This window comes from Spea bombifrons, chromosome 6, assembly GCF_027358695.1.
Source record: "Spea bombifrons isolate aSpeBom1 chromosome 6, aSpeBom1.2.pri, whole genome shotgun sequence".
NCBI classification, from domain to species: domain Eukaryota; kingdom Metazoa; phylum Chordata; class Amphibia; order Anura; family Pelobatidae; genus Spea; species Spea bombifrons.
This window is the reverse complement of record NC_071092.1, coordinates 22,836,527-22,861,928: the sequence shown is the minus strand read 5'-3', so window position 1 is coordinate 22,861,928 and position 25,402 is coordinate 22,836,527. Positions and strand designations below refer to the sequence as shown.

General features: G+C 38.7%; 1 protein-coding gene across 1 annotated transcript; it reads left to right on the top strand.

Moving 5' to 3' along the window:
• The first annotated feature begins 743 nt into the window (after positions 1–743).
• Positions 744–15,005, top strand: NPTXR (neuronal pentraxin receptor). The gene is made up of 5 exons (XM_053469963.1): positions 744–1,514; positions 10,005–10,236; positions 11,123–11,364; positions 14,129–14,308; positions 14,755–15,005. The coding sequence occupies exons 1-5, from the start codon at positions 954–956 to the stop codon at positions 14,977–14,979; spliced, it is 1,440 nt and encodes a 479-aa protein (XP_053325938.1). The 5' UTR covers positions 744–953; the 3' UTR covers positions 14,980–15,005.
• Positions 15,006–25,402: the final 10,397 nt, after the last annotated feature.

The window sequence follows — 25,402 nt, the reverse complement described above, 5'->3', positions numbered from 1 at the left end:
CTTTTGCTCAAATTGGTACCATTTTCTCATGGGATGTCTCCTTCAGCATATCAAGAGATTTTGGACAATGTGATGCTTCCAACTTTGTGGGAGCAGTTTGTGGTAGGTCCTTTTTTATCATGTCCATCATGACTGTGCCCCAGCAAGGTCCATAAATACATGGTGGAATGAGTCTGGTGCAGAAGAACTTGAGCCCTGACCTAAACCCCATCGAACACCTTTAGGATGAATTTGAACGGAGATTGTGAGCCATGCCTTCTCATGCCTGTCCTCACAAACGCTCTACTGGATGAATGAGCAAAAATTCCCAAATAAACACTCAAAAATCTTGTGTAAGCTGTTATAGCTGCAAAGGGGGGAACCAATTACATATTAATGTCTATGTATTTAAAATGCAATGTCATAAAAATCCCTGTTGGTGTAATGGTAAGGTGTCCCAATACTTTTGTCCGTATGCTAATACACTGCTTTCATGTTTTCTGTTAAATATTGTTTCTTCTCTTTCTAATATATTTCTTCATAATTGCTTAATAATGTGATAGCTGTATAGATGTTATAGGAATAAGAACACGTGCAATCCTGGATATTTCTAAATGCATGAGTCATTAATAAGATAAATGATATCTGTTTTGGCAAGCAGGGCATACAGGGGTTAAACAAGTGCGTTAATTCACAAGGGAGTTATAATAGGGGGTGGGAGTTATGACGTCTATCACTCCTCTCTCATCCTAAGTCAGAGACCGAGCAACGGCTGTGCGCTACAGAGAGAGGTCTGGTGAGGGAGCGATTTTTCATGTCTGCTTAGGTATTCTCCCTACAGGCAGGAGCAGAAGGCTTCTTCTAATTATTGGAAAGGCTGTCCCTCTACCTGTCTGTGGGTTTGGTTTTTTCTGCTGAGGTGTCCCTACCAAGCTGTCACCCTGAAGTTTCTGGCTGTCTTACTGGTGGCAGGAATGCTTGCATTCCTGGGTGCCATCATTTGCATTATTGCCAGTGTCCACCCGGCAGCCAAAGGACCTGTCCTTGGTGCTGAAAATGAATCTGCAGCCACAGCTCCAAATGAGAAGAGCTTAGGAGCCCTACATGGTGTCAAGAACCTGTATGGATCAAAGGATGCCATCCTGGACCTGTCTGGTGCCAAGGCACAGGGTGTTCCGAGCTTCAGCAGGCTCCTGTGCACTCCCCTGGCCATGGAGTGCCCCTCTGATGTGCAGAGAGATTCCCCCCAGCCTGCGGGAGAAGAGATCCTCTCCATGCAGAACACGGCAGAGCAGCTGAGGCAGACGGTGCTGCAGCAGAAGAAACAAATCGTAACGGATCAAGAGGCCATCAGGGAGTTGACCGGAAAGCTGAGCCGGTGCGAAAACGGACTAGACAAGGGCTTTAAGGAGGGTTCTGATGGATGGGGAACCAAAGAAGGTGCAATGGGAGATTTGCCCCTCGATTCTCCCCAGGCGGTGCAAGAACTGGAGGAGGCCGTCAGAACTCTGAAGGATCGGATTGAGAAAATCGAGGTGAGTTAAATCAAGCACAGATTCATTTCTTTAAAGTAACTCATAGAGACACTCATCGGCATCAACTGATGGTCAGCATAATGTTTAGATAAGCTGAAAATAATTACAACAATATTGATACTTCTTCTCCTTAAGGTAACCGTAAAAAGAAGGCTGTCTAACGATTGGGACAGTAGGACAGGTAGATTGATGGCACTGATGCTATACGAGTAGCAGAAACCCATATATGAATGACAGGTCAAATATAAATACACTAAATAGTGCTGGACTATATGATGATGCCATTATATATAATGATGATAACACTATAGACAGATACAAAACAAAAATAAATGGTAAAAGGGTAAAAAATGGTATAAAAAAGTGGAAGAAAAAAAGTCTGCTTGGGTACCAAATCTCTCACAAACCCTTTAATATAAAGAATTTACAAATGTAATCTATAGATTTATGGGTGATCAATGGCAATTTTTAGAGAGCAATAAGCATACAGGGAAGTGTGTTTAATAAATGGCAATTCTAAAAGGGCAATACAGCCTACATGGAAGTATAAATAAACAATTATCTGTATTTGGGGGGGTTGTAAAACTAAGAAAAAAGCAATACTGATATTATAAGTTGCATGTTAAACATATTCATAAGAAAGATATGTGGAGGTCTGTTCCATCATTGTAGTCATGAAAATGCTACCATAAAAGATGTTAATTATTTTTATAAATATAGTTATATTATATTCAATCTGGTGACAGGAAAACAAAGTAGTTGAAATTATTTGAGGTCTGATTTTAAAGTTTTATCTGGGAAATAGGGAAATGACTACTAGATGGTGGCTGATGCACAGGCACCTATGCTGAACCAATCTTTTCAGTACAAATTTAGAACTCTGCTATGTTATGATATGCCTGAAGAGGCAGGGAAATAAAAAAAAAAAGAAAAACTGGTTATGATACTATAGTTGCAATAGATTGAAAACTTTCCAGATTACTTAGGACTCCTCTAAATCCCCAGAAAGGTGTAATTCAGGGATTTATGTCTGAAATCAGCTCTTCTCTAATCTGATAGACATATATATATATATATATATATATATATATATATATATATATATATATATATATATATATATATAAAACAAAATCTAAGGTAAAATTGTCATTTCTTCTGTACAATACTTGCTATGCACTATAAATCTATTTTATATTCAGAGAATGCATCACCTGCTTTCTGGGAAATGGACTGCCTTCTATTGCAGACACATTGGTTCTGGGAACACAAGACACATGAAAGCAAATAATATGCTTTTCATTTAATCCAAGTTAATGGTTAATAATCCAAGTGACCACTGAATGCCAGAACAAGGATGGCACTATAAAAATTCTGTTTCCCATTTTAATATTTCCCATCAAAATGTATTCTTATTTGGTAAATGCGACAATGATTGTATTCGTATAACCCTTATTCTTTAAAAATCCATTAAAAACAGTGACCTTTTTACTTAACATTGTACTTCAATGTATATATTCCATGCGTTCAACAAAAGTGCAAATCCCAAATGCAGTGATTTACACATAAGTGCTGAGTTAGGCTGTACCTTTTAATGTGACACCCCATTCCTGTCCTAATGTGACACCCCATTCCTAACGGGTCATTGTTTTCTTCTAGTCCCCAGTTTTGTTTCTTCTATAGGGTTTGTAAATGTTTTTTTTTCCACTGCAAATTAGCTGCAGTGTGTTACAGAATTACATTTCACCACTTTAAACATTTTGAAGGACTAACCCCTGTTGCAGAAAATCTCATCAGAACTAATATCTCCATAAGGTAGGTGTAGTTTAATGCATTGAAATGTTTAATCTTACTGCAACTCACATATATCTCACTGTGTATGTCAAAAACCTTTTGAGAGCATGCGAATTTCAGATGTTTTTTTCCTAATTCAAAATGGGCTGTTAGCCTAATCAGATTTAATGACATCCTCCTTTTCATTCATTACGGAAAGCAAATTTATTGCAGCGTTGAGGCAGTTTTGTGTTGTAGCTCACATCCAATAAATAAATAAGTAAACAAACCTTATGCAGAACATATGTGATATGTTAGTTATAATTAATTTCTTGGTAGATTGTACAAACTGTACTTAGTGGTCAAACTGTCCATTTTGCAGGTTTTTTAGGGCTGGACAAAAAAAAATACATTTTTATTTTTGGTAGTAGTTCAGTGTTTATTGGAGCTCTTAATTTAAAACAGATAAAAAACACATCCGTGCAGAATGTAATCAATGCAGTTAACTTATGTGGTCTCGTAGACATGGTGACCAATAGCATCAGGTTTTATATTTCTGTCGGTTTCTACTGTGTACTACTCTGTGCTTTACTTTTATCTATATATTTCCCAAGTTTTATTTTATTTGTTATGAATAATAGAGGGATAGCAAATGCTACCTTTTATACAGACTTAAATTAAATTTAGATTTTGTCTTGCCCCGGCATAGTGGCCAATAAAGCTCTGAGTATTTCAGAGTAGCAAGTAAATCTGAAAATATTTTGGTACTATAATATTTCCAATAGTTTTGAGCCATAAAAGATCATTTAAAATTTACCAAGATTTTAAACATGCATTTATCATTTTATGGAAAAATATCGGTAGGCATATGGAACAGCCTCCTGGCAGAAGGAAGAATTTAAGTCTTGCATGGGATAGTCATATGGCTATTGAAGATCTAAAATAAGACCAATGAATAACTAAAGTCTGTGTCTTTCCATCAGGAAATAAAGGCAGACTAGATGGATCAAATGATTCTTATTTGCTGTCAAATTCAATGTTCTATGGTTCTATGAAATATTGATTACATATGAAACCTGGAGTAAGTATTGGTTATTAAGCCACTACACCCATGTCCCCAGTATTATTCTTGTCCAGTTAAACGGAAAAAGACTTGAAATTTGATATCAAGCTGCTTCTGTGTTTAGTTAGGGATTAGGGCCCTGGAGAATAAATCCATCTAGAAGAACACGTAGCAGCCGTAAGGGAAATCTAGGCTCCCATTCCCTGGTTTTTGAATCTTTGTTTTAGGTTGTGTGATTTCTAGGGTTCTTTGTATCTGTTGGATACAAGACATATCACCAGCTCAAAAAAATAACTTCTTGAGCATAGTGACACAACAAAGACACACATCTGCAGAATTAATCACACATTAAATGTCAGAATTAATGATGTTCTACCAGCTATCATAATGGAATCCAAAATTATCCTGAGATAAATAATAATAAAATAATGTATCACCATCACCATGTTTATTTTTTTCCCAATAGACTATATTTGTAAATAAAAACATTATTTTGAAGAGGGTTTATTGACGTATTGATTTTTGGTAACATTGTTTATGGGTTTTAATTATACGGCCTTGTCCCCTTGATAAATATCCTCCTTTTCTCTTAGAATAAATTTTTTATTGCAAGGAGCAAAATCGTAACATAGAAACAAGGACTAAGGCTCTATTTTTTAACGTCTGTGTAAACAGTACATAAGACATATACATTTACATCCCACTTGGGTATTTATAGTTGCGTGTGTGATTATTGATAGTGGCTATAGGACATACACCTCTACATTATGTATGAGGTAATCTAATTAATTTCACATCTGAGTTCCGGTCTCCCTGCAGCCAGTCTCCATGCCGTCTCATTATCACCTCGCTCTCTCACGTCATGTTTGGCCTACTGAGAGACTTCCTTCCTCCAGGAGCCTGATTTTCTTTCCATTACAGAAGGAGAGTATCGATTGAGTGAATGGATGCAAGGCTGTGTCTTTCAGTATGCGAGACAAGCAGATACTGATGTAAAAAAAAAAAAGAAATATATATGAAAAAAGAGAAATCTGCACATAGGAAATAACAAAGATTGATTACTTATTAATGAGAGTAAGATGCTGTCCAGAACCAAAGCATTCCAAAGGGGCCACAGCAGCTAACCCTTGTGTCTGGCTGAGTTGAAGGGGAGGGGCAGTAAAAGGGTTTGGGGTAAATGGTGAAAAATGAAAAGATGCTGTAGATGGAGAATGAATCCCTAAAAAAAAGATGGGTCTTAAGTTAGAGGTGCTTGGGGCCCAGAGCCCCATTAGCATTAAAGGCAGTCCTGAATGTACATACAGACCAATCTTAGATAACCACTACTACTAGAGCTGGTGCAGATTGCAATGCCCCATCATGTTCAGTTTCATCCATGATTTCTGATTTAAATAAATATGTAAGTTTTTATATCATTATTGTAATCCATAATAGCTTGGTCACCAAAAACCCACACCTGGTATGTGTATAATATATATATATATATTTTATTTTTTTTTCTAGCAAAATCTGTTTATATTACTTTAAACGTATGTTATTTTTACTCTACAACTCACTCATTCTGTTAACAAGTTCTAAACAAAATAAACATTAATAATAAAAATACATGTTATTCTTAAATAATAATATCCTAATATTCTTAAAGACAGCAGAATAAAGGTATTGATGTCCACTGCTAACATTTTTTCTTCTTTCTTTTGTATTTGAATTGTTTCAAACCTCTCTCCCATCCCCCAGTCATAACCGCTGCTTTCCTTCTTTAATAATTAAGCAGTTTTCTAGTCTGCCATCACCTCCTTCTTACACATGGGTAATAACCAATGATCTGCAAGCTACATCAAGACTTCTATGTCATTTGCATCAGCTAGTGAATATATGAATAGACCATATTGCATCTTGATATGGTTTCTGGAACACAGAAGGCCAACTAATAACTGTAAGTTTAAGGATGGAAAAAAGAAGTAACTGATACTGAATGCCGTATTAAAGAAATAAGTGGAGAAATAATCTCTGCTGGAGACTTTTTAAAGGTTTGTGATAGAAAAAAAGAATGTCTTTGTGCGTGCATATGTATATATATATATATATATATATATATATATATATATATACAGTGCTGCGGAATATGGTGACACTATATAAAACAATACATGTTATAGATAGATAGGTAGATAGATAGATAGATAGATAGATAGATAGATAGATAGATAGATAGATAGATAGATAGATAGATAGATAGATATAGATTAAACATGTGCATGTGGGCCAAAAACAATTTGGACAAATATTTTGGTTTGTTTTTGGCCCATTCTTTTTCAGGCAGCAATTTTTATTCCCTGCCCATTCAGTTCTGCCAAAAATGTAAGGGCATTTTTATTTCATGAACGAAATTCATTGCCTGGTGACCACTTTCTGCCGACCACTTCCGCTCCGCATCTTCCTCATCTTCTATCTTTCATCTATCTTCAATCTGCTATCGTCGTCTGCATCTCCATGGACATAATGCGATGGGAGCTTCCACCAAAATAATGGCACAGTCATTTTGCCATAACTTGAACTGAGGGCAATTTGACGGTGCTTTTATGACATCCTCTCCCAGATCCTCCAATCTTGTGGAAAGCCTTCCCAGAAGAGTGGAAGCTGTTATAACTGCAAAGGGGGAACCAACTATATATTAATGTCTATGTATTTAGAATGCAATGTCATCAAAGTCCCTGTTGGTGTAATGGTCAGGTGTCCTAATACTTTTATCCATATAGTATATGATTAGTCATTAGACTTGTGCATTCGAATTCTTGCAAATTTTATTTTTAGCAAAGTTTGCCAGTTTCATTATTTTGTATGAATGTCCAAAAACGAGGAAGGGGTCCAACAAAACAAATGAAAACGAAAAACAAATGTCTGAATATCTGAATGAGTGAATGATTATCTGTGAATTAGTGAATAAATATTTGTGAACGAGTGAATTAATATGTGTGTGTGATAGCATGGATGTGTAAGGGGGGCAAAGATGCAACAGGCAGGCTGTTTTGTTGGCAAAGATGCCACAGGCAGGCTGTTTTCGTGGCAAAGATGCCACAGGCAGGGTGTTTTGGTGGCAAAGATGCCACAGGCAGGCTGAGTGAAACCGTCCGTGGAAACCCTCCGTATGCGGGTGTCAGTGTGGCAAAGCCTGTCCTGGTGTTTGTGATTGGGTGTCAGTGTGGCAGAGCCTGCCCTGTTGTGTGTGTGTGTGTGTGTGTGTGTTTGGGTGTCGGTGTGGCAGAGCCTGTCCTGGTGTGTGTGTGGGTGTCGGTGTGGCAGAGCCTGTCCTGGTGTGTGTGTGTGTGTGTGTGTGTGTGTGTGTGGGTGGGTGTCAGTGTAGCAGAGCCTGTCCTGGTGTGTGTTTGTGTATGGGTGTTGGTGTGACAGAGCCTGTCCTGGTGTGTTTGGGTGTCGGTGTGACAGAGCCTGTCCTGGTGTGTGTGTTTGGGTGTCGGTGTGCTTGTCCAGAGCCTGTCCTGGTGTGTGTGTCTGGGTGTCAGTGTGGAAGAGCCTGTCCTAGTGTGTGTGTGTTCGGGTGTCAGGGTGGCAGAGCCTGTCCTGGCGTGTGTACAAACACAGAAAAGAACCCCAGCACTCCAATCAGCTTCCAATCCTTAGGTAACTTTATTCAAAGAAAGCAAAACAAAAAAGCAACGTTTCGGCCAAACAGGACCTTTGTCAAGCTCAAAAGGCCCTGTTTGGCCGAAACGTTGCTAATTTTGTTATGCTTTCTGTTTTTGTTTTGCCCTTTTTTCCTGCTAGCTCCCAGCTTCCTAGGAGTTGAGTGCTGAACCATTTCTTCTTCTTTTAAATGTCCTGGTGTGTGTGTGTTTGGATGTCGGTGTGGCAGAGCCTGTCCTGGTGTGTGTGTGTGTGTTTGGATGTCGGTGTGGCAGAGCCTGTCCTGGTGTGTGTTTGGGTGTCAGTGTGGCAGAGCCTGTCCTGGTGTGTGTCTGGGTGTCGGTGTGGAAAAGCCTGTCCTGGTGTGTGTGTTTGGTTATCTGTTTCCTTAATTTACAGTGGGAACTATTTCATTTTTACTTATCCAGAGATAAAATGCCCTCCTGAATTTTTAGTGACTTCAGGGGACAAAACATTCAAGGCCCTGAAATAATTTAGTGGAAAAGATAAGGTATTGTGTGATTTACTCTATAATATTTATTTATTTATATTAGTCGTACTAAATTGTGGCTTCAGGCTTCCCAGTTGAATGACCAAGTATTATGTATATGTTTGTACATATATGTTTCTTCATAAAAATGGGCTGCTCAGTCTGAAATGCCCGGGCCTATTTTTTGTCCCAGTCCGGGCCTGCATAAAGGTATTCTCACTGGACCAGTGGGCTGAGAGAGGTTTGAATTCTTTACATCAGGAAAAATGGGGAGACTACATGGGTCCAATGATTCTTATCTGCTGTCAAATTCTCTGTTTATGTGTAATGTTTATTTCAACACTAGGCATTTAGTTATTTCAAAATAAACCTATTTAATGGTATTTAGAGATTAAAATAAGTAATATATATATATATATGCATAAAAACCTCCCTTTACATAGGGAAAGATATCTTAACTTCCTTTTTTCAGGATGTGCATGGTTTTTATCCCACTTTAAATTGTCTCTGCCCTATTGGCCTCTGTAAGCTTATGGTTTAATTTTCATCTGTTTTCTTTTTTAATGTCTTTGATGGCTTTTTGACATATTCAGTAACACTACAAGGATATATTGTTACCATAAAAATATACTGAGACATGATGTATGTCGACTTAGCAACAGTTTGTAAATCACAACTAGTGGGCTACATTCAGTCAAAAATTAAAACATATCATCACCTTGCCTTATTATAACTTTAACTAGAGCTTAATCACTAAATTATCAGTTATTGTTGAGTTTGCAATGTTTTGAACACTGTCTCAGCCATGCATAATGAATACTTCAACAGGTAAGGAGACTTTCTAGGAATCTAGAACTATGCATTATACAGGATTAGCTAAAAGTCATTTTTGCGTGAGAAGCTCACTTGGCTTGGTCCTTCCTAATGCATAAAGAGTGCTACAAATTGAAACAGCAGTTTTCCTGCAAAATCCCTAATCATGCGTAAACTTCATTATTCCTAGTTTATTTGTAATTTTGAGCAGCTGCCAAAATATTTTTTTTGTTCAGCACAAACACCTCATACCAACTGTCATGTATGAAGGCAAAGGGGTCATGATTTTGCAGTCACAGTAAATTATAATAAACAATGTACAATTATAAATATGTATATATTTTTTGTTTTGTGATATATTATCTGTTTTCCTACTGAATTTTCTATGATTCACTTTTATGATTTAGTTTTTATGCTTTTTCTATTTGCTACTCAGTTCTGCCAAATAAGTGAATGCAATTAAATAAAATTCCATTTACAAAGTATTGATAAGAGATGTATGTGCCATATATCCTGTCCTATTGAGACCTTTATCATGGTAACTATAATTTGTTTGAATAAAGTTGTGTCAATTATGTTTTCTTGATAAAGACCTCATCGTGAGGTCGAAACGTTGTCTATCTCCTTCAATAAATCTGCGTGATGGAACCCTTGAGTGCCTGGAGCCTTTTTCTATTTTAATTATGTTTTTTTTGTCTTCTTGCAGCTGGAGATTCAACAGCGTGTGAACAACATATCCTTTCCAGCTTCTACTGTTGCTTCCCCTCTTCATGGACGGGACTCGCTTCAGTGGAACTTGCTAGAGCTGGAAGCTCAGCTGTTGGCCAAGTTTCAGGAGCTAGAGAAAGAGCAGTCAACAGCATCTGGGGAGAGAGACAAGCAGGATATTGAGAAGGAGCTAAGCATATTGCAGAATCGTATAGCAGAACTGGAACAGGGTGATAATATGATTATATGATATAATAATTTGAAGCTTTACAAATTAGCTTAAGAGAATATTATAGAACACATTTTGCTTTATATAATTTAATAATTACAAGGATAAGTGGCTATATGACACAAACTACATGGTTAAGGGACAGCATCCTATCAATGTTGTTTTATAAAGCAGAATAGAAGACCGTTGAGGTACATTCCCAGTGAGATGGCAGGAATAAAAACTGGAAGTCACAAAATTATATATTCCCTTGTGGTCCAACTGAAGAGTTCTGAGCTTTTGCCATTATAGACCTTTTCTAACATTGGTCTGCAGCTCTACCTGAAATTAAATGACAAAATGTGGTGGGGTGTTACATTGTAACTTGGTACTCTCCATCCTGAGGTCATGTGCAAAATTATGTAACAGCATTAGAGATCCATGAGGTACACTTTTGATGCTTCCTCAAAATCCACAATGAGAAAATCGAGAATCACAGTTCTCTCCAGACCTTACTGCATACCAGATGACATATAAGATGACATACTTCAATAATATGGATCAGCATTGTTCTTATGAGGAGAAAATAATTCCATTATAAAGAGTTAACTAGTACAGAGCAATCAGAAATCAGAAGATTAGTAAACAAGAAAAAATATTAACTCAAATAAATAGATGTTTTACTTAATAAAAATGCAAAGACGGTAGATGGCAAGGTTATACTATGGAGCTTGATGAAAAAGAGAAGAAAAATGCCAGGTAGACAAAAAGGAAAATGTATGGTTCCTTTCAGCTATATAATAGGGCTGTTCCATAAAGTGTCATAAAGCCATGCTATTGTAAATATTAGCATGAGAGTGGATTTTTTTTACTATCTTTGAAATATTTTTATTTTCCTTTCTTGTCAGGTTTACCTGGTTACAATCCAGAGAACTTCAAGCTCAGCTTCCCAGTCCGTACAAACTATATGTATGGTCGATTGAAGAAAACTCTGCCGGAACTTTATGCCTTCACCATGTGTGTGTGGCTGAAATCCAAGGCCTCCTCTGGGTCTGGGACACCTTTCTCATACTCTGTCCCAGGGCAACCTAATGAGATTGTGCTGCTGGAATGGGGACATAATCCAATGGAACTTCTTATCAACGACAAGGTGAGTAGGAAAGCTGTATGTTTTAACTGACAATATTAGCAATCAATCGTATAAAGTGGGAGTTAAAACATTATCTGTGGAACCTCCCATATGGAATAAAGTGTTTTTTTCACAAGAATATTAGATATGATGGCACCATTAAGTCCATCTTCTTTATTTTTTACAGCACCCCTTAAAACTGCCTAGTAGTAGAAGATTTTATAAAAGACTGTAGTGTACTTGAACCATTTCTAGCTTTGTTCTCATTGTCTGGGCAGTATCAGTCTAGAATGTGGAATAAACACAAGAAACAAAGTTGGTATCCTTTAAGCATCTACTCTCGCAGTCCAAGGGGCACCAAACAATCTGTTTGCGTAAGTCCTTCTCTTGTTTCTCCTCATGGATGACTGTCTCTGAGCTACCCACAGTAGCTCTTCCTGTCCGTGCAGGTCCATCGTGGGTCATGCGCTGATATCTAGCGCATGTACAGCTCAGTGCAATCAGATTGTTTTCAACTTCAATTGGGACCATGCATCAATCAAAGGGACTAGTTGAAATCATGCCTAATATTTTGTTAGTTCTGCCCTTTGGTAAAAAATTGTGAGGTGACATAAGTGCACCTTAGTTGGGTTGTCTTTGCCTTTTTTGTCTTTTTTTTGTATTATTACCAGTAGTAATTCTGTGCAAAGTAATTCTTGGCAAAGTAAGCTACCATTATTGTCCACCATCACCTACCATTTCAAGCTACCAAGCTGGGGACATGCAAAAGCAATTAAGGTACTACATAACAACTAAACTATGACACTACAATAAGTCTCTACTTTTGGCCCAGGATGCAAACAAAGCCAAGAGTCCCCACAGAGTCCTGCCCGACCACTCCGTACATGTACAGACACAATAACAAACTCTCACAAGCTTATCTTAACTCACACACAAACTACCGTGTTGCTACTGCAGGGTTCCATAGTACAACGTTAAGAGACTCCATTACACTCCCGTCTTGCATAGCAATGCCAGTCTGCCCTGGGCCAGCATTGTTTGAATAATTTGGACTGGTCCGAAAGGGCAATTGCCAGCGTGTATCTCTTCATGAAATATCTATATTACTGTGTAACTAATTTAGAAAACATGGAATCTTTTTTTTAAGGTGGCTGATATATAAACAGATTTTCTGATTTGTAATATACACTCACTGGCCACCTTATTTGGTACACCTGTTCAATTGCTTGTTAACACAAATGGCTTATCAGCCAATCACATGCCAGCAACTCAATGCATGCAGACATGGTCAAGACAACTTGCTGAGGTTCAAACCGAGCATCAGGATGGGGAAGAAAGGAGATTTAAGTGACTTTGAATGTGGCATGGTTGTTGGTGCCAGATGGGCTGGTCTTAGTAACTGCCGATCTACTGGAATTTTCATGCACAACCATCTCTAGGGTTTACAGAGAATGGTCCAAGAAAGAGAAAATATCCAGTGAGCGGCAGTTGTGTGGACGAAAATGCCTTATTGATGTCAGAGGTCAGAGGAGAATGGACAGACTGGTTCGAGATGACAGAAGGGCAAATAACCACTCGTCACAACCAAGGTATGCAGAATACCATCTCTGAATGCACAACATGTCGAACCTTGAAGCAGATGGGCTACAGCAGCAGAAAAACCAACGGGTGCCACTCCTGTCAGCAAAGGACAGGAAACTGAGGCTACAATATTCCTGGACAATGAAAGACTGGAAGAACCTTGCCTTGTCTGATAAGTCTCAATTCAAGCTACGACATTCAGATGGCAGGGTCAGAATTTGGCGTAAACAACATGAAGGCATGGATCCATCCTGCCTTGTATCAAAGGTTCAGGCTGGTGGTGGTGTAATGGTGTGGGGGACATTTTCTTAGCACACTTTGGGCCCCTTAGTACCAATTGAGCATAGTTTAAATGTGACAGGCTACCTGAGTATTGTTGCTGACCATGCCCCTCTCTTTATGACCACAGTGTACCTATCTTCTAATGGCTACTTCCAGCAGTATAATGCACCATGTCACAAAGCTCATATCATCTTAAACTGGTTTCTTGAACATGACGATACGTTAACTGTACTCCAATGGCCTCCACAATCACCAGATCTCAATCTAACAGAGAACCTTTGGGCGATTCGCATCATGGATGTGCAGCTGACAAATCTGTAGCAACTGCGTAATGCCATCATGTCCATATGGACCAAAATCTCTGAGGAATGTTTCCAGCACATTGTAGAAAGAATGCCACGAAGAATGAAGCCAGTTCTGAAGGCAAAAAAGGGTCCAACCTGGTATTAGCAAGGTGTACCTAATAAAGTGGCCAGTGAGTATATAGCAAACAGCGTTTCAAACTTACCTTTTCCCACACCTGTGTTATGGAGGCAGACGCAGGCTGGAAAAGTAGAGTACGCTGTCACCTTAAAGGCAGGGCCTAGTCATACTGGATGTAGAGTTATGACCTGCTTAATGTAGCTTATGAGTATCTTTTTTGTACACATTAGTTGTCTAGAACATTAAGTGTTCAAATGTTTCTGGGTAATTTATTAAGAGACTACCAAAAATACAGTTATTGTCAGTATATGCTGGGGGTATAGAATACACCTGGTGCTTAATGTCATGTTGATGTGGTCCTTGACTAGCCCACAGTGGGGTGCAGGTAAGGGAATACACAGCTCTCTCCAGTGGAGGATTCTGGAGAGAGATGGGATGAAATTGGATCAGTGTACAGTCAGATTTGAATAGTTAATAACTTGGCAATGTATTCTTGCAGGCTACACAGTTACCTGTCAGCTTGAAGGATGGGATGTGGCATCATATTTGTGTGGCTTGGACTACACGAGACGGCATGTGGACAGCATTCCAGGATGGCAAGAAGAAAGGATCTAATGAGAACCTGTCTGCCTGGCACCCTATTAAACCAAATGGTGTCATAATATTTGGACAGGAGCAGGTAAATTGTGTAGATATTAATACAGAGGTGTCATACATATCATGTTGCTAAGATCAGGATGGTTGTGATAGCTTAGACCACCATTAGATATTAAGGAGTTAACCCACTCCTCTTTAACCTTTACTTTCATCCTTCCGTTTACACTATTGGCTTTTGACTTCTAACCTGTTCTTCTCTCTGTCTGCTTAACCTATATGTATCTTTTTTCATTTCCCTGATATTTTTACTTACTACTTGCCTCCTCTTGAGAACAAAGAGGTTGGGGTATGTCTAACGTAACTGATATTTTATTTTTAACCACACAATGATTGTTCGTTCTCTTGCGCTAGATTCTAATTAGCCTACTATTTTGTTACCTCCCATATTAATTGAGCTATTTCACTGAAAAAATCATAGCATGTAGAAAACTGAATAACTATATCTTTTTGTCTCACTTTATGGCACAGGACACATTGGGGGGACGGTTTGATGCCACCCAGGCATTTGTTGGAGAGGTGGCACAGTTCAACATGTGGGATCGAGTTCTCACCCTGAATGAAATAGAGGGCATTGCCAACTGCACATCCCTGCTTTCTGGGAACCTTATACAGTGGGACAACCGCCAGGTAGAGGTTTTCGGAGGAGCCACAAAGGGCACATTTGAGAGCTGTGAGGAGCGCCTGGGTCACTAAAAAAAAAAAATCAGCCTCAAACTCCCTTTTCAACCCCCCCCCCATCGTCATCATTGCAGAAAATACCAGCTTGTGTTGTCCATCAAAATGATAAAAATCTAAAATATGTCTGTTTAGGTTGATTAACTTGATTCCAAATGATCTAATGTGTCTTTTAGTTTACTAATCTGTTTTATTTATTTTGTATTTGAAATTCTTTAAATATGTTTCAAAATCTACTATTGAAAAAGGATTTTCTAATTTTGGATAAACTATAAATAAAACAGACATATCTACATAAAAAACCTTTAAAACACTAAATACCATAATCATCATACCATGGGAGTCACTTGTTCTGCTTTGGTGATTGTGGAGCAGTGCCTTTTAACACTGGGTGTGGAGCAGTAACAGCCCAATCTTCCCATTCACACTAAACAGTTACTCTGGTCAGGCCCAGGATGCCTCACAAATATTTTCTTTAAATGTAATTGACCACTTAGGGGTACATTCACTTAAATAGGGGTTTGCAATTGAGTTGGGCATTTCAACTCATGCACTTCCTAATGCATTACGAAAGGATTCACCTTATTTATAATACATAGTGGCATAATGGAACTGAAATGATCAAGTCACAGTTTAGTGAATATACCTCTGACTCAACAATGTCTCGGTTAGAATATCATATAAAAAAATCTCCTGTTTCATTAATTGTATTGACAGATCATAGTTTGGTGTCACCAATCCAAGAGATGATAGTTTGAAAAAAACATAGAAAAATTAATGTTTAATTTGCATATTTTATTGGAGGTAACTGTTTGAAAGCTTTATATGTTTACAAATCCATCAAAATACCTTTCTCTCAAAGAACAAAATGTTAGATGGGGTCCTGAGCTGCAAGCACCCATCAATATGCTTCTGTTTTGTGACATCACAACTGTGACACACTGTGAACTCATATATCACTGCCATATTTAACTCTCCTAATGTATTCCACATTTCTTAAAAAGTACAGTTCTGATAAATGTAATGGTTCGGACAAGTTTAGCTTTAATATTTTAGCTCATACAGTCACCCTTTTTAAATGTGTTTTCTACTTTCAGGACTTCTCTTACTTCTGTTTTATTCCTTCTTCACTCTCACATCACTTCTTCTTTTGGTACATTTGTGAACTGAATTGTGTCAATTTGTAAACTATGAGTGTTGAAAATAAAGATGACATTTGTGTGTTTCTTGTCCTATTTATAATTATAAAACCTGCTTCTCTAGCTGGTATGTCTTTATGTCACAGTAAGGCATTATGACTTAGATTAAGTAAATGGATAGTAATAAACTAATCCCCAGTTTCAAATATGAAGTTTCGCTGCTGTGCAGTTGGTGGAATCCTTATGCCCGATGTCTGTATATTATTTTACATTGCATTGTAATGGTCAAAAACTGAAAAAATGTCTGGCTGGTTTACCTTTGCATTCTGGTCCACTGAATACAGTGTTTACACAACTAAATAAGGGTTTCTGTACATAAGCTCCCTACCCCCTGACCCACATTTGCATCAGACTTATGTGAGAAGACAGGCCCAGAAGTCACATGAGGGCTGTTTGAATGGCTACCCTGCTCAAATGTTGGGCAGTGGGCACAACAAAATGCCATTCTGCCTGGTGAATGAACTAACACAGAGCTTTGGAGAAGCAGTGCTTTGCCAGGAAATTATGGGTAGAACCTCAAGTACCTGGGTATCCTCATGAAATAAGAGGTGAGACTGTGGATATCTGTTTTCTTTAGGATCCTCTACTAGCAAGATGATACAGAAAAAGCTAAATATTTAAGAGCCAACAAAAATGTGTAGCCCCTAGAATGTGCAAAAATATCACGCTAAGGAAAACAATGTACATTTTTCTGTCATTAACAGGCTCAACAGAAATACCAATAAAGAAATCTGTTACAAAGCAAAAAAGCTAGCATCAATTATCAATTTGAGCTGGAAATCCTACACATGATCAACCTTAAATCCTACTCAGAAAAAAAGTCAGCACTATAAAAACAAGAATATATTTCACCTAAACTCATAAGGAGCTCTTTCTCCCATGTATATTACAATGAATTAGCGGAGATAGCAGTTTCCCCCATGTGTATACAGTTTTTTTCAGGTGGTGATGGAATGGAGGTAACCACTATGGGTGGGGAGGTCTCTCAATCTCCTTTCTACCAAAGAATTGGGTCAAGTAATATATGTGACAAAGTTGTGTATAGTCTCAAGCTGTTTAAGTACTGTTTCTACTAATGTTGCTTTAACCTTATGATTCAACAGTGAAGGAGGTAATCAGGAACTAGCCAGCTGCTTCCAAAGCTAACTTTTAGGAAACTCATTGAGTTGTTCTTGCTAATCAACCAAATAAAGGCACTGGTCCCCTTATTTGAGTTTATCCCAAAACAGAACATAGATACCAAATGCAAGGTATACCCAAGTAAATACAGGCATAACGTGTGTGTACAGTAAATATTAGCAAACGAGTGTGGACATGCCCCCAGTCATTTGCTAGGCTGGAAAATATAAGATTTAGCTACAGAGGGGTGACATTGGAAATGAACAATAGCTCATGTAAGTACGGGCTAAAATGGCATAAGGGAATTTCAACTGCTGTTGGTGTCAGCATTTAAAATATCAATATACATTTTGTGTCCCACAAAGAAGCATCATCATTACTGCACTTACACAGAAGAATCCATATTCCATAGAATATTATGCTAGAATAAATATAATAATGTTAAACATGAGTATATGTACATAACTAAAAGTGAATGAATACACAAATCTCAGTACGTTGTATCCATGATCCCCAATATGTCAATCAAATAAACCTGTCAGTAAAAAAAGTTGTTGCAATCAGTAGTCATTTTACAAATAGGTCTATAATTTGGCTCCTTTCACCTTCTCTTTAATAGGCCATTTGGTGAGTAAATGTACCATAGACTGCTAATTTAGCAGCGTGTTCCTGTGGATTTAGTAAAATGCATATGGAAATTAAACTCTGCAGGGTTGCGTTATTGTGAAAAGAGCCGTGCAGAATAAAATGTTCATGTGCAGCAAGGAACTGTGCCATAAATCTGGCTAGACAGCGGATATGGTTCGTAACAAAAGAAAGGCAACTTTGTTCGTATATGCAATACAATGTCACTGCCTGAATTATACTGTAGTGTTTTGCCACTAAGCATTATCAAAAGTACTATGCCGCTATACTTCATAGATAGAACCAATATCAGCAAGTTTTTTTTTCCAAAAAAAGAGTGTGTCTGGTGTATTTGTTGCATAGTTGTGTGTGCATGTTGTTTCTTCTTGCCTACTCATTATGTATCATTTAAAGAGCTATTACACATTTTATTTTTAATGCTGCTCATGAAATCTTGAAGACATTTCATGTGCTTTCTGGGAAATTTGATAGTTTCTCCACCAACAGTACTTATCTATCGGCAGGTCGAAAACAGGTAGACAATCTATTAGGTGGTAGTTTTTTACTGTTATGGTACTGTTAGTCACCTTCAAAACAATTTTAGATTCCATTTTTCAATAACTGGTAAATTTTAGGATTTTCAGGAGCGAGTTTACTACTTGTGTCTAGATGAAATTTGTTATCATGGCACAATACCTCCCAACATTTCCATTTGCTTTATTTGACGGGTGATTAGAGGCATGCTGCCCAGTTAAATGACCAGTAATGGCATTATTTTTCACATAGGTCACTAAAGCAAACAGTTTACTGATACCCTTCTTCAAATAAATTGAGCATCATTTCACTTAAACCACTCATTTACTTTCCCTTCAGATGCTTCCTTTCAGACAGCATGTCTAGAATGTAGCACATAACAATTGGAAGAGCATGTTTGCATGTTTCTAGTGCATTTTCCACTAGCTTGGGCTCAGGATTAGGACATACACAATACGACAGACTATGGAAGGGTTGAATAAATACAGATGAAAGTACTTTTTATATCCATTCATTGGTCAGTGGGCTGCCTGTGACATTGGAGTGCTCCTTTTGAGGAGAGCCACAACAGGAAACATGGTCACTCCTAGTTGGCCTAGGCCAGAGTATCCCACTGATTGCAGAGAAAGCAGCATCATTTTTGGTGACTGAAAAAAAAACTGATGCATGATTGCCTATTTAAATTGAGGAGGTAGTGATCTCTGCTTTATTAGTCTCCTTTAAAATGGCAGTAGTTAACAGTGGCACCCACTCGCAAAGTCAGGAGCACAGTGGGGTCACATAATCTGACCACACAGTTATAACGCAGCTACTTGCACAGTGTTCGAACAGCTATAAAGAAATGCTCCAGACAGGGCAAGGGTATGACATGTGACTCTGTGAGATCTAATTGACTATGTGTGCCTTTTGAGTGTGTTCGAGTGAGTGTGTGTAAGTTTGTGGGAGTGTTGGTTGCCAGGGAGGGGGGTAAAGACTTGGCTTTACCTGGCCCCATGCCAGAAGGTGCCAGGCCTCCCCTAGTAGGTAAGGATAGGTAATGATTTCCATGTGTGGGCACTAATTACACATGTGCAAGTTAGATATAAAAATAAATCAATATACTGTTGTGGTTCATTAGTATATGTTTTCCAGGCACTCCACTATTGGCCCCATGCCAGAGGGTGCCAGGCCTCCCCTAGTAGGTAAGGATAGGTAATGATTTCCATGTGTGGGCACTAATTACACATGTGCAAGTTAGATATAAAAATAAATCAATACACTGTTGTGGTTCATTAGTATCTGTTTTCCAGGCACTCCACTATTGATCTTGTTATGCATGTTTGAGAACCTGCATGACCTACATGAATTATCACAAACCAATTACGGTATATTATATTTTAAATTTAAAAAGGTCAGTTGTAGCTCAAATACTCATTAGCAACATTTACAAATATACAGTTAAGTGTACAACGATACTTTAAGATATTTCAAATAACTTGAGCTTTTTTTTATTGTGCCAGATAGAAGTGATTAATTATCTGTACATGGTGAGTCATTACCAATGTAAGTAGACTCAATTTTAACTGACACCAAAAGCTTGTGAAAAAAATGTGAAAAAAATAAAATGATTTGAATAAGGTAGTCCTGACACATTTGGTGTATAGTAAGATAATAATTTAAGTTGAAAACAAGACAGAAATCAATCAGGTTCAACCTTGTTCTCGTTGCATCAACAAGCTATAACTAATGTCAGTATATATTATATATTATATTATTTATAGATTTATACATTAAATCTCAGTTCTGCAGTTTAAAATCAGTTAAAATCAGTTGCGCCATAAAAAAGATGTGTCTCCATGATCCTAGGTTGCATTGGTCTGAAAAATAATGCGATAATGTATCATTTTAGGGTAAATACCATGTATATGGGGCCAATTGAATGAGTCTGAGACTTTATGTTCCATGGATTTCTTTGTGCCTATTTTTAGCAGCCACAGTCTAGATTAGGTGGCTGCCAACTGCCATTTACATATGCAATGAATAACATATTTTCATGTGCAGGGTTGTTGTGCTTTAAGAGAGTCCATTGATTTGTTTGATGTTAATTTTTTACAGATATGTCATCTTCTTTGCTATGGTAGCCATTAAATGAGCTAGGCAACTGGAAATCGGTCTATACAAAACAGAGATATCATTCAAATCTATACCAAACCATTTTCTTCAGAAAAACTTAAATGTAAAAGCATGATTTACTGTATAATAATAATACAAAGGAAAGCTGAAATAAAAATTAATGTTTTCAATTAGCGAATTTCACAACTGTCATAAACTCTGAAAAGAAGATATTAAATATGGGGATTTGTCAAAAAAAAGTTAAAGCAGGATTTCCCCCTGTAGCATTCAACAAGTTATTTTAAATCAACATACCCTATCAATTGTGTTTACCACGCAAAAGGAGAGATGTTTAGTGGCAATTTCTAGGCTGCTTCAATAAGGATCAATGGCCCTAGTACACCATAACTGTCAATGGGCCTGTTGGGGGACATCAAACATTGAAGCAGACAATCAGTGGCAGGAAAATACTTCCATTGCAGTCCACCAAGTCATTGTAGAAGCTGACTCGGAGTAAGTATATCACGTGTGCATTTCCTGCACAGAAAGTAGCTGGGGTGGGGGGAAAAGGCAAATGCATTTGCAAAGAGGGCAGTATGAAAATGTAAAGGGACCATGTAGCTATTGTATGTATTAAAGTGCAAATGATGGCCAGAGTGTCCTTACATAGGGGCAAGCGGGGCGCCACCTCAAGCCTCACTCATAAGGACTAGCAATGGTGCTGCTCTCTCCGTCATGGTTGTTGTCTCTATATTGCTCGTGACATATGACATCATATTCCAGGGCTCAATTTTCTCATGAATACAGAGAACACAACTGTGAGGGACAACTGGACCCCCACTTTTCCCTTCCTACGGATAACGGACATATCAGGGAACGTTCGGTGTTTGAGTAGAGATGCAAAAATGCAAGTTAAACTCACATTCCTTTTAATGGATGCTCAACACATGTACAGGATAAATGAGCTGATATGCTATTGCAAGTGTTAGACGGGGACAATGAGGTGGCCGTTGGCCTTGAATTATATCAGTGCAGCCAATGGCTGGAAATCAAAGGCTGTATGCTACATTTTATGCTCATATAGCAATGTTGGACATTGGCTCACTGACTACTTGGGTAGCATGCATCAAAGAAATAAAACAACTTTAAGGTGCACATGCCTTACCCTCGAGCATGGCTCCTTATAGTTTCTGCATCACCCAAAACACCCTCAAGCAAACTTTACAATGCAAAATCACAAAAATATTAGGTTGGGGAAAAACAAACCCACTTTATTACCTATACAATAAAACTAATTTGGGGCTTTGGCGGCCCCTCCAAAATGTGGCATTCCTTTCACTCAAGGGCAGCTACTAAGTCCCTTCATCAGCTACCAGATCATCCTGCATCTGGTGAGACATATGGTTCTATGGGGCAGACTAGAAGTTCTCTTAGCCTTCCTCTCCCTTTCCAAATAAAGATGGCTAGCTGAGCCACCTCCCTGCCAGCACCCTGACGTGCATTTGACAATAGCCCCCATTCCACCCTGTGACTAGACTAATCACAAAATCAATGCCTGCACCCAGCCTTACCCCATTGCCAGCTCCACTACAAAGCCACTTCACTGAACTGTACAGGATGTTTTGCAGGAAACACCAAATCTAGCCCAATGTCTGACAGAAGTTTCCTAAGATGGCCTGCAGCTAGATGTGTCATAATAGGTGTCGGGCACGAAGCTCTGGAGCAGAGACTGGAGTTGTCAGATCAGTTGAATCCCAAGAACCCGGGAGGAGTTCTTCACCCTCCAGCCCTTGGGTCCTAGTTCAACAGATTTACAGAAAGTAAGATCATTTAGCCAGGTGTGCAAAATAATGAGATTCTGTTTACCCCAGTTACTCTTGGTATGCTCCAACATAGGTCTATATATTTTCTAGAAGCAGTGGAGCACCACCTGTCTAGGTCTTTAATGAACTACCTGAGCCTATCCTCTGCCACTGCTGAAGTATCTACACCTATTGTAAAAGAATAAGTACTGAACTGACTTGGATCTAAGCCTGCTGCTGCTAATGGCTTTTTAAAATCCTTATCCAGGGCATCAAAAACTGACCCTCCCTCCGAGTATGCTTGATATCAAATAAGCCTGATATTTCTTACCTTCTTTTTAGGTGCCACACCTAGTAGCGAAATACAAAGATCTGGCGTTGAGGCCAGTATTGCATGGTGTGACCTTAATGTGAATTTGCTGGGATGTCCACTCCTGGGAAGATTGGCAACTGTCTTCAATGTCCTCCACTTTTGAATAATGTTTCTCACTGTAAAATGACTTTAAATCGTTTGGAAATGGCCATATAACCATTTCCAGATTGATGAGCAGAAACAGTTGCTTCTCCAAAATCATTGCTGATGTCTTTCCTCCTGGTATTGTGTTAACACAAACCTGAATACTTCAGACCACCAAACTGCTAAAACTTCGGCTTTTATAGAGGTGGTCACACTTGCTGATGATCAATTAATCAAGGTCATTTGATTAAAAGCACCTGTCTGCTACATAGCATTTTTATTCCTATGTAAGCAGTAAGGATGTACTTAGTTTTTCACACAATTGGTAATTCAGCACTACAGAAACCTTAAATCAATCATGGGAATGGCTGACTCAAAATAAAGTTTTTAAACAATAAAGTAAACTTAAAGTAGACAAAGCTCCAGGGCCAGATGGGATACATCCGAGGATACTACGGGAAGTTAGTCAAGAAATAGCCAAGCCACTGTTTCTGATTTTCAAAGATTTTTTTCAGTTGGGAATTGTGCCAAAGGATTGGCAGAAAGCTGATTTTTAAAAAAGGATCCACATCTGAGCCTGGGAACAACAGACCTGTGAGCTTAACATCTGTACTGGGGAAATTGTTTGAGAGTTTATTTAAGAGATGACATACAGGAATATACTGTAAACAATTATATCATCAGTAGAAGTCAGCATGGTTTTGTGAAGAACAGATCATGTCAGACCAATTTCATTGCATTTTATGATGTTGTGAGTAAATGTATAGATCAGGGTGTTACTGTAGATGTTGTCTACTTAGATTTTGCAAAAGCATTTGACACTGTTCCACACCAGTGGTTATTGTATAAGCTGGGACAAATCAGTCCTGGAGAAAATGCCTGTGTTTCTATTAGAAATTGGCTTAGTGACAGGGTGCAAAGAGTTGTTGTTAATGGTAAATTCTCAAGCTGACTAATGTGGTAAGTGGGGTGCCTCAGGGTACTGTCTTAGGTCCAGTAATCTTTAACTTATTTATTAATGATCTTAAAATAGATATTAAAAGTCACTTGTCTGTGTTTGCTGATGCCACAAAATCAGGTAAGGTTATAAAGTTTGACCAGGATGTAGCTTCTCTTCAGAATGATTTGGATAAACTAGGGGACTGGGTAACTTAGTGGCAGATGAGATCAGGGGCGTACCTTGAGTATTTGGCACCTGGGGCGGATCCTGTATGTGGCACACACCCCCCACACACACACACACTTTAAAACTGCATAGTTTCTATCATAATATACTGGCACAGACATTGATGGCGGTACAGCATAACTATTATCCTTATATACTGAGGCAGACATTGACAGTGGTACAGCATAGCTGTTATCATTATATATTAAGGCAGACATTGACGGTGGTACAGCATAACACCTATCACTATACATTGAGCCATATACCAATGTAGAAATAGTAGAACAGCACTATTTCTTGTGCTCGAACTGGGCTACACCAGCACCCCAAAATATCACAAATAAAAACACTCAGCACTCCAGTAGTTAAGTGAGGTATATTTAATTCAACAACAAGGGCCCTTTATTTATATATTTATATGATTGTTAAAAGCAATCACAATCCTATCATTGCCAGTTCCAATCCCCTAACCATCTCCAGGTTTGCATTGACTTCTTCATAAAAGTTTCAAAGCCGTCAAAGTGGTCCAAAAGGAATCTCAAATGTTTTTGATACCATCTAGAATTGTAAATCCTTTCCAGAAGGCTTTTAATTTATTGTGTCTAGGCCCATCATCTAAGGCAGTTATAGCATCAGCAAACATTTTTTCATTAATAATATGACATAGGCTGAAGAATAGATGTGGTATTTGCAGGCAGGAAACCTGTAATTTTATTGGGGTGTGTTGGGTTACTGGTATATTTCCATTAAAGCTCGTGGGTGACTGGGTGCATTCTCAGCAATCAGTAACATTTTGAAAAGGTTTTTTTCTTCTTACTCTAGGCTGCGTCATTAGGTTCACTTAGCTCAGGGGTGGTACCAGCATTGCTGATGGTGGACATTTACTGGGGTCTGATGTTCTATGGACCTCTGGAAACCTTTCCATGAATACTGGTATCCTTGTAAGGACACTTTGCCTATCCCTGCCTATGCACAATAACAACAAAAGTTTTTAAAATTTCCAGAATACCATAACAAGACATGGGGTGCAAAAATGCTGTAAACATTGGTTTGATCTGTGCATGCTATAATTATCTTAAGATAGGGTGACCAGACGCAGAGCCGGCCTTAGGCGTTGTGGCGCCCTGTGCGGACTACTCCTCTGGCGCCCCCCCTCACTACACCCCCTCTCTGCCCCTTCAAACTACCCCTCCCCTCTGCCCCTTCAAACTACCCCTCCCCTCTGCCCCTTCAAACTACCCCCCCCCTCTGCCCCTTCAAACTACCCCCCCCTCTGCCCCTTCAAACTACCCCCCCTGCCCCTTCAAACTACCCCCCCTCTGCCCCTTCAAACTACCCCCCCCCTCTGCCCCTTCAAACTACCCCCCCCCTCTGCCCCTTCAAACTACCCCCCCCCCACTTACCTTGTTGCCGGAGTCCTGCGGTAAGAGCGGGAGGCATCCGTCTTCTC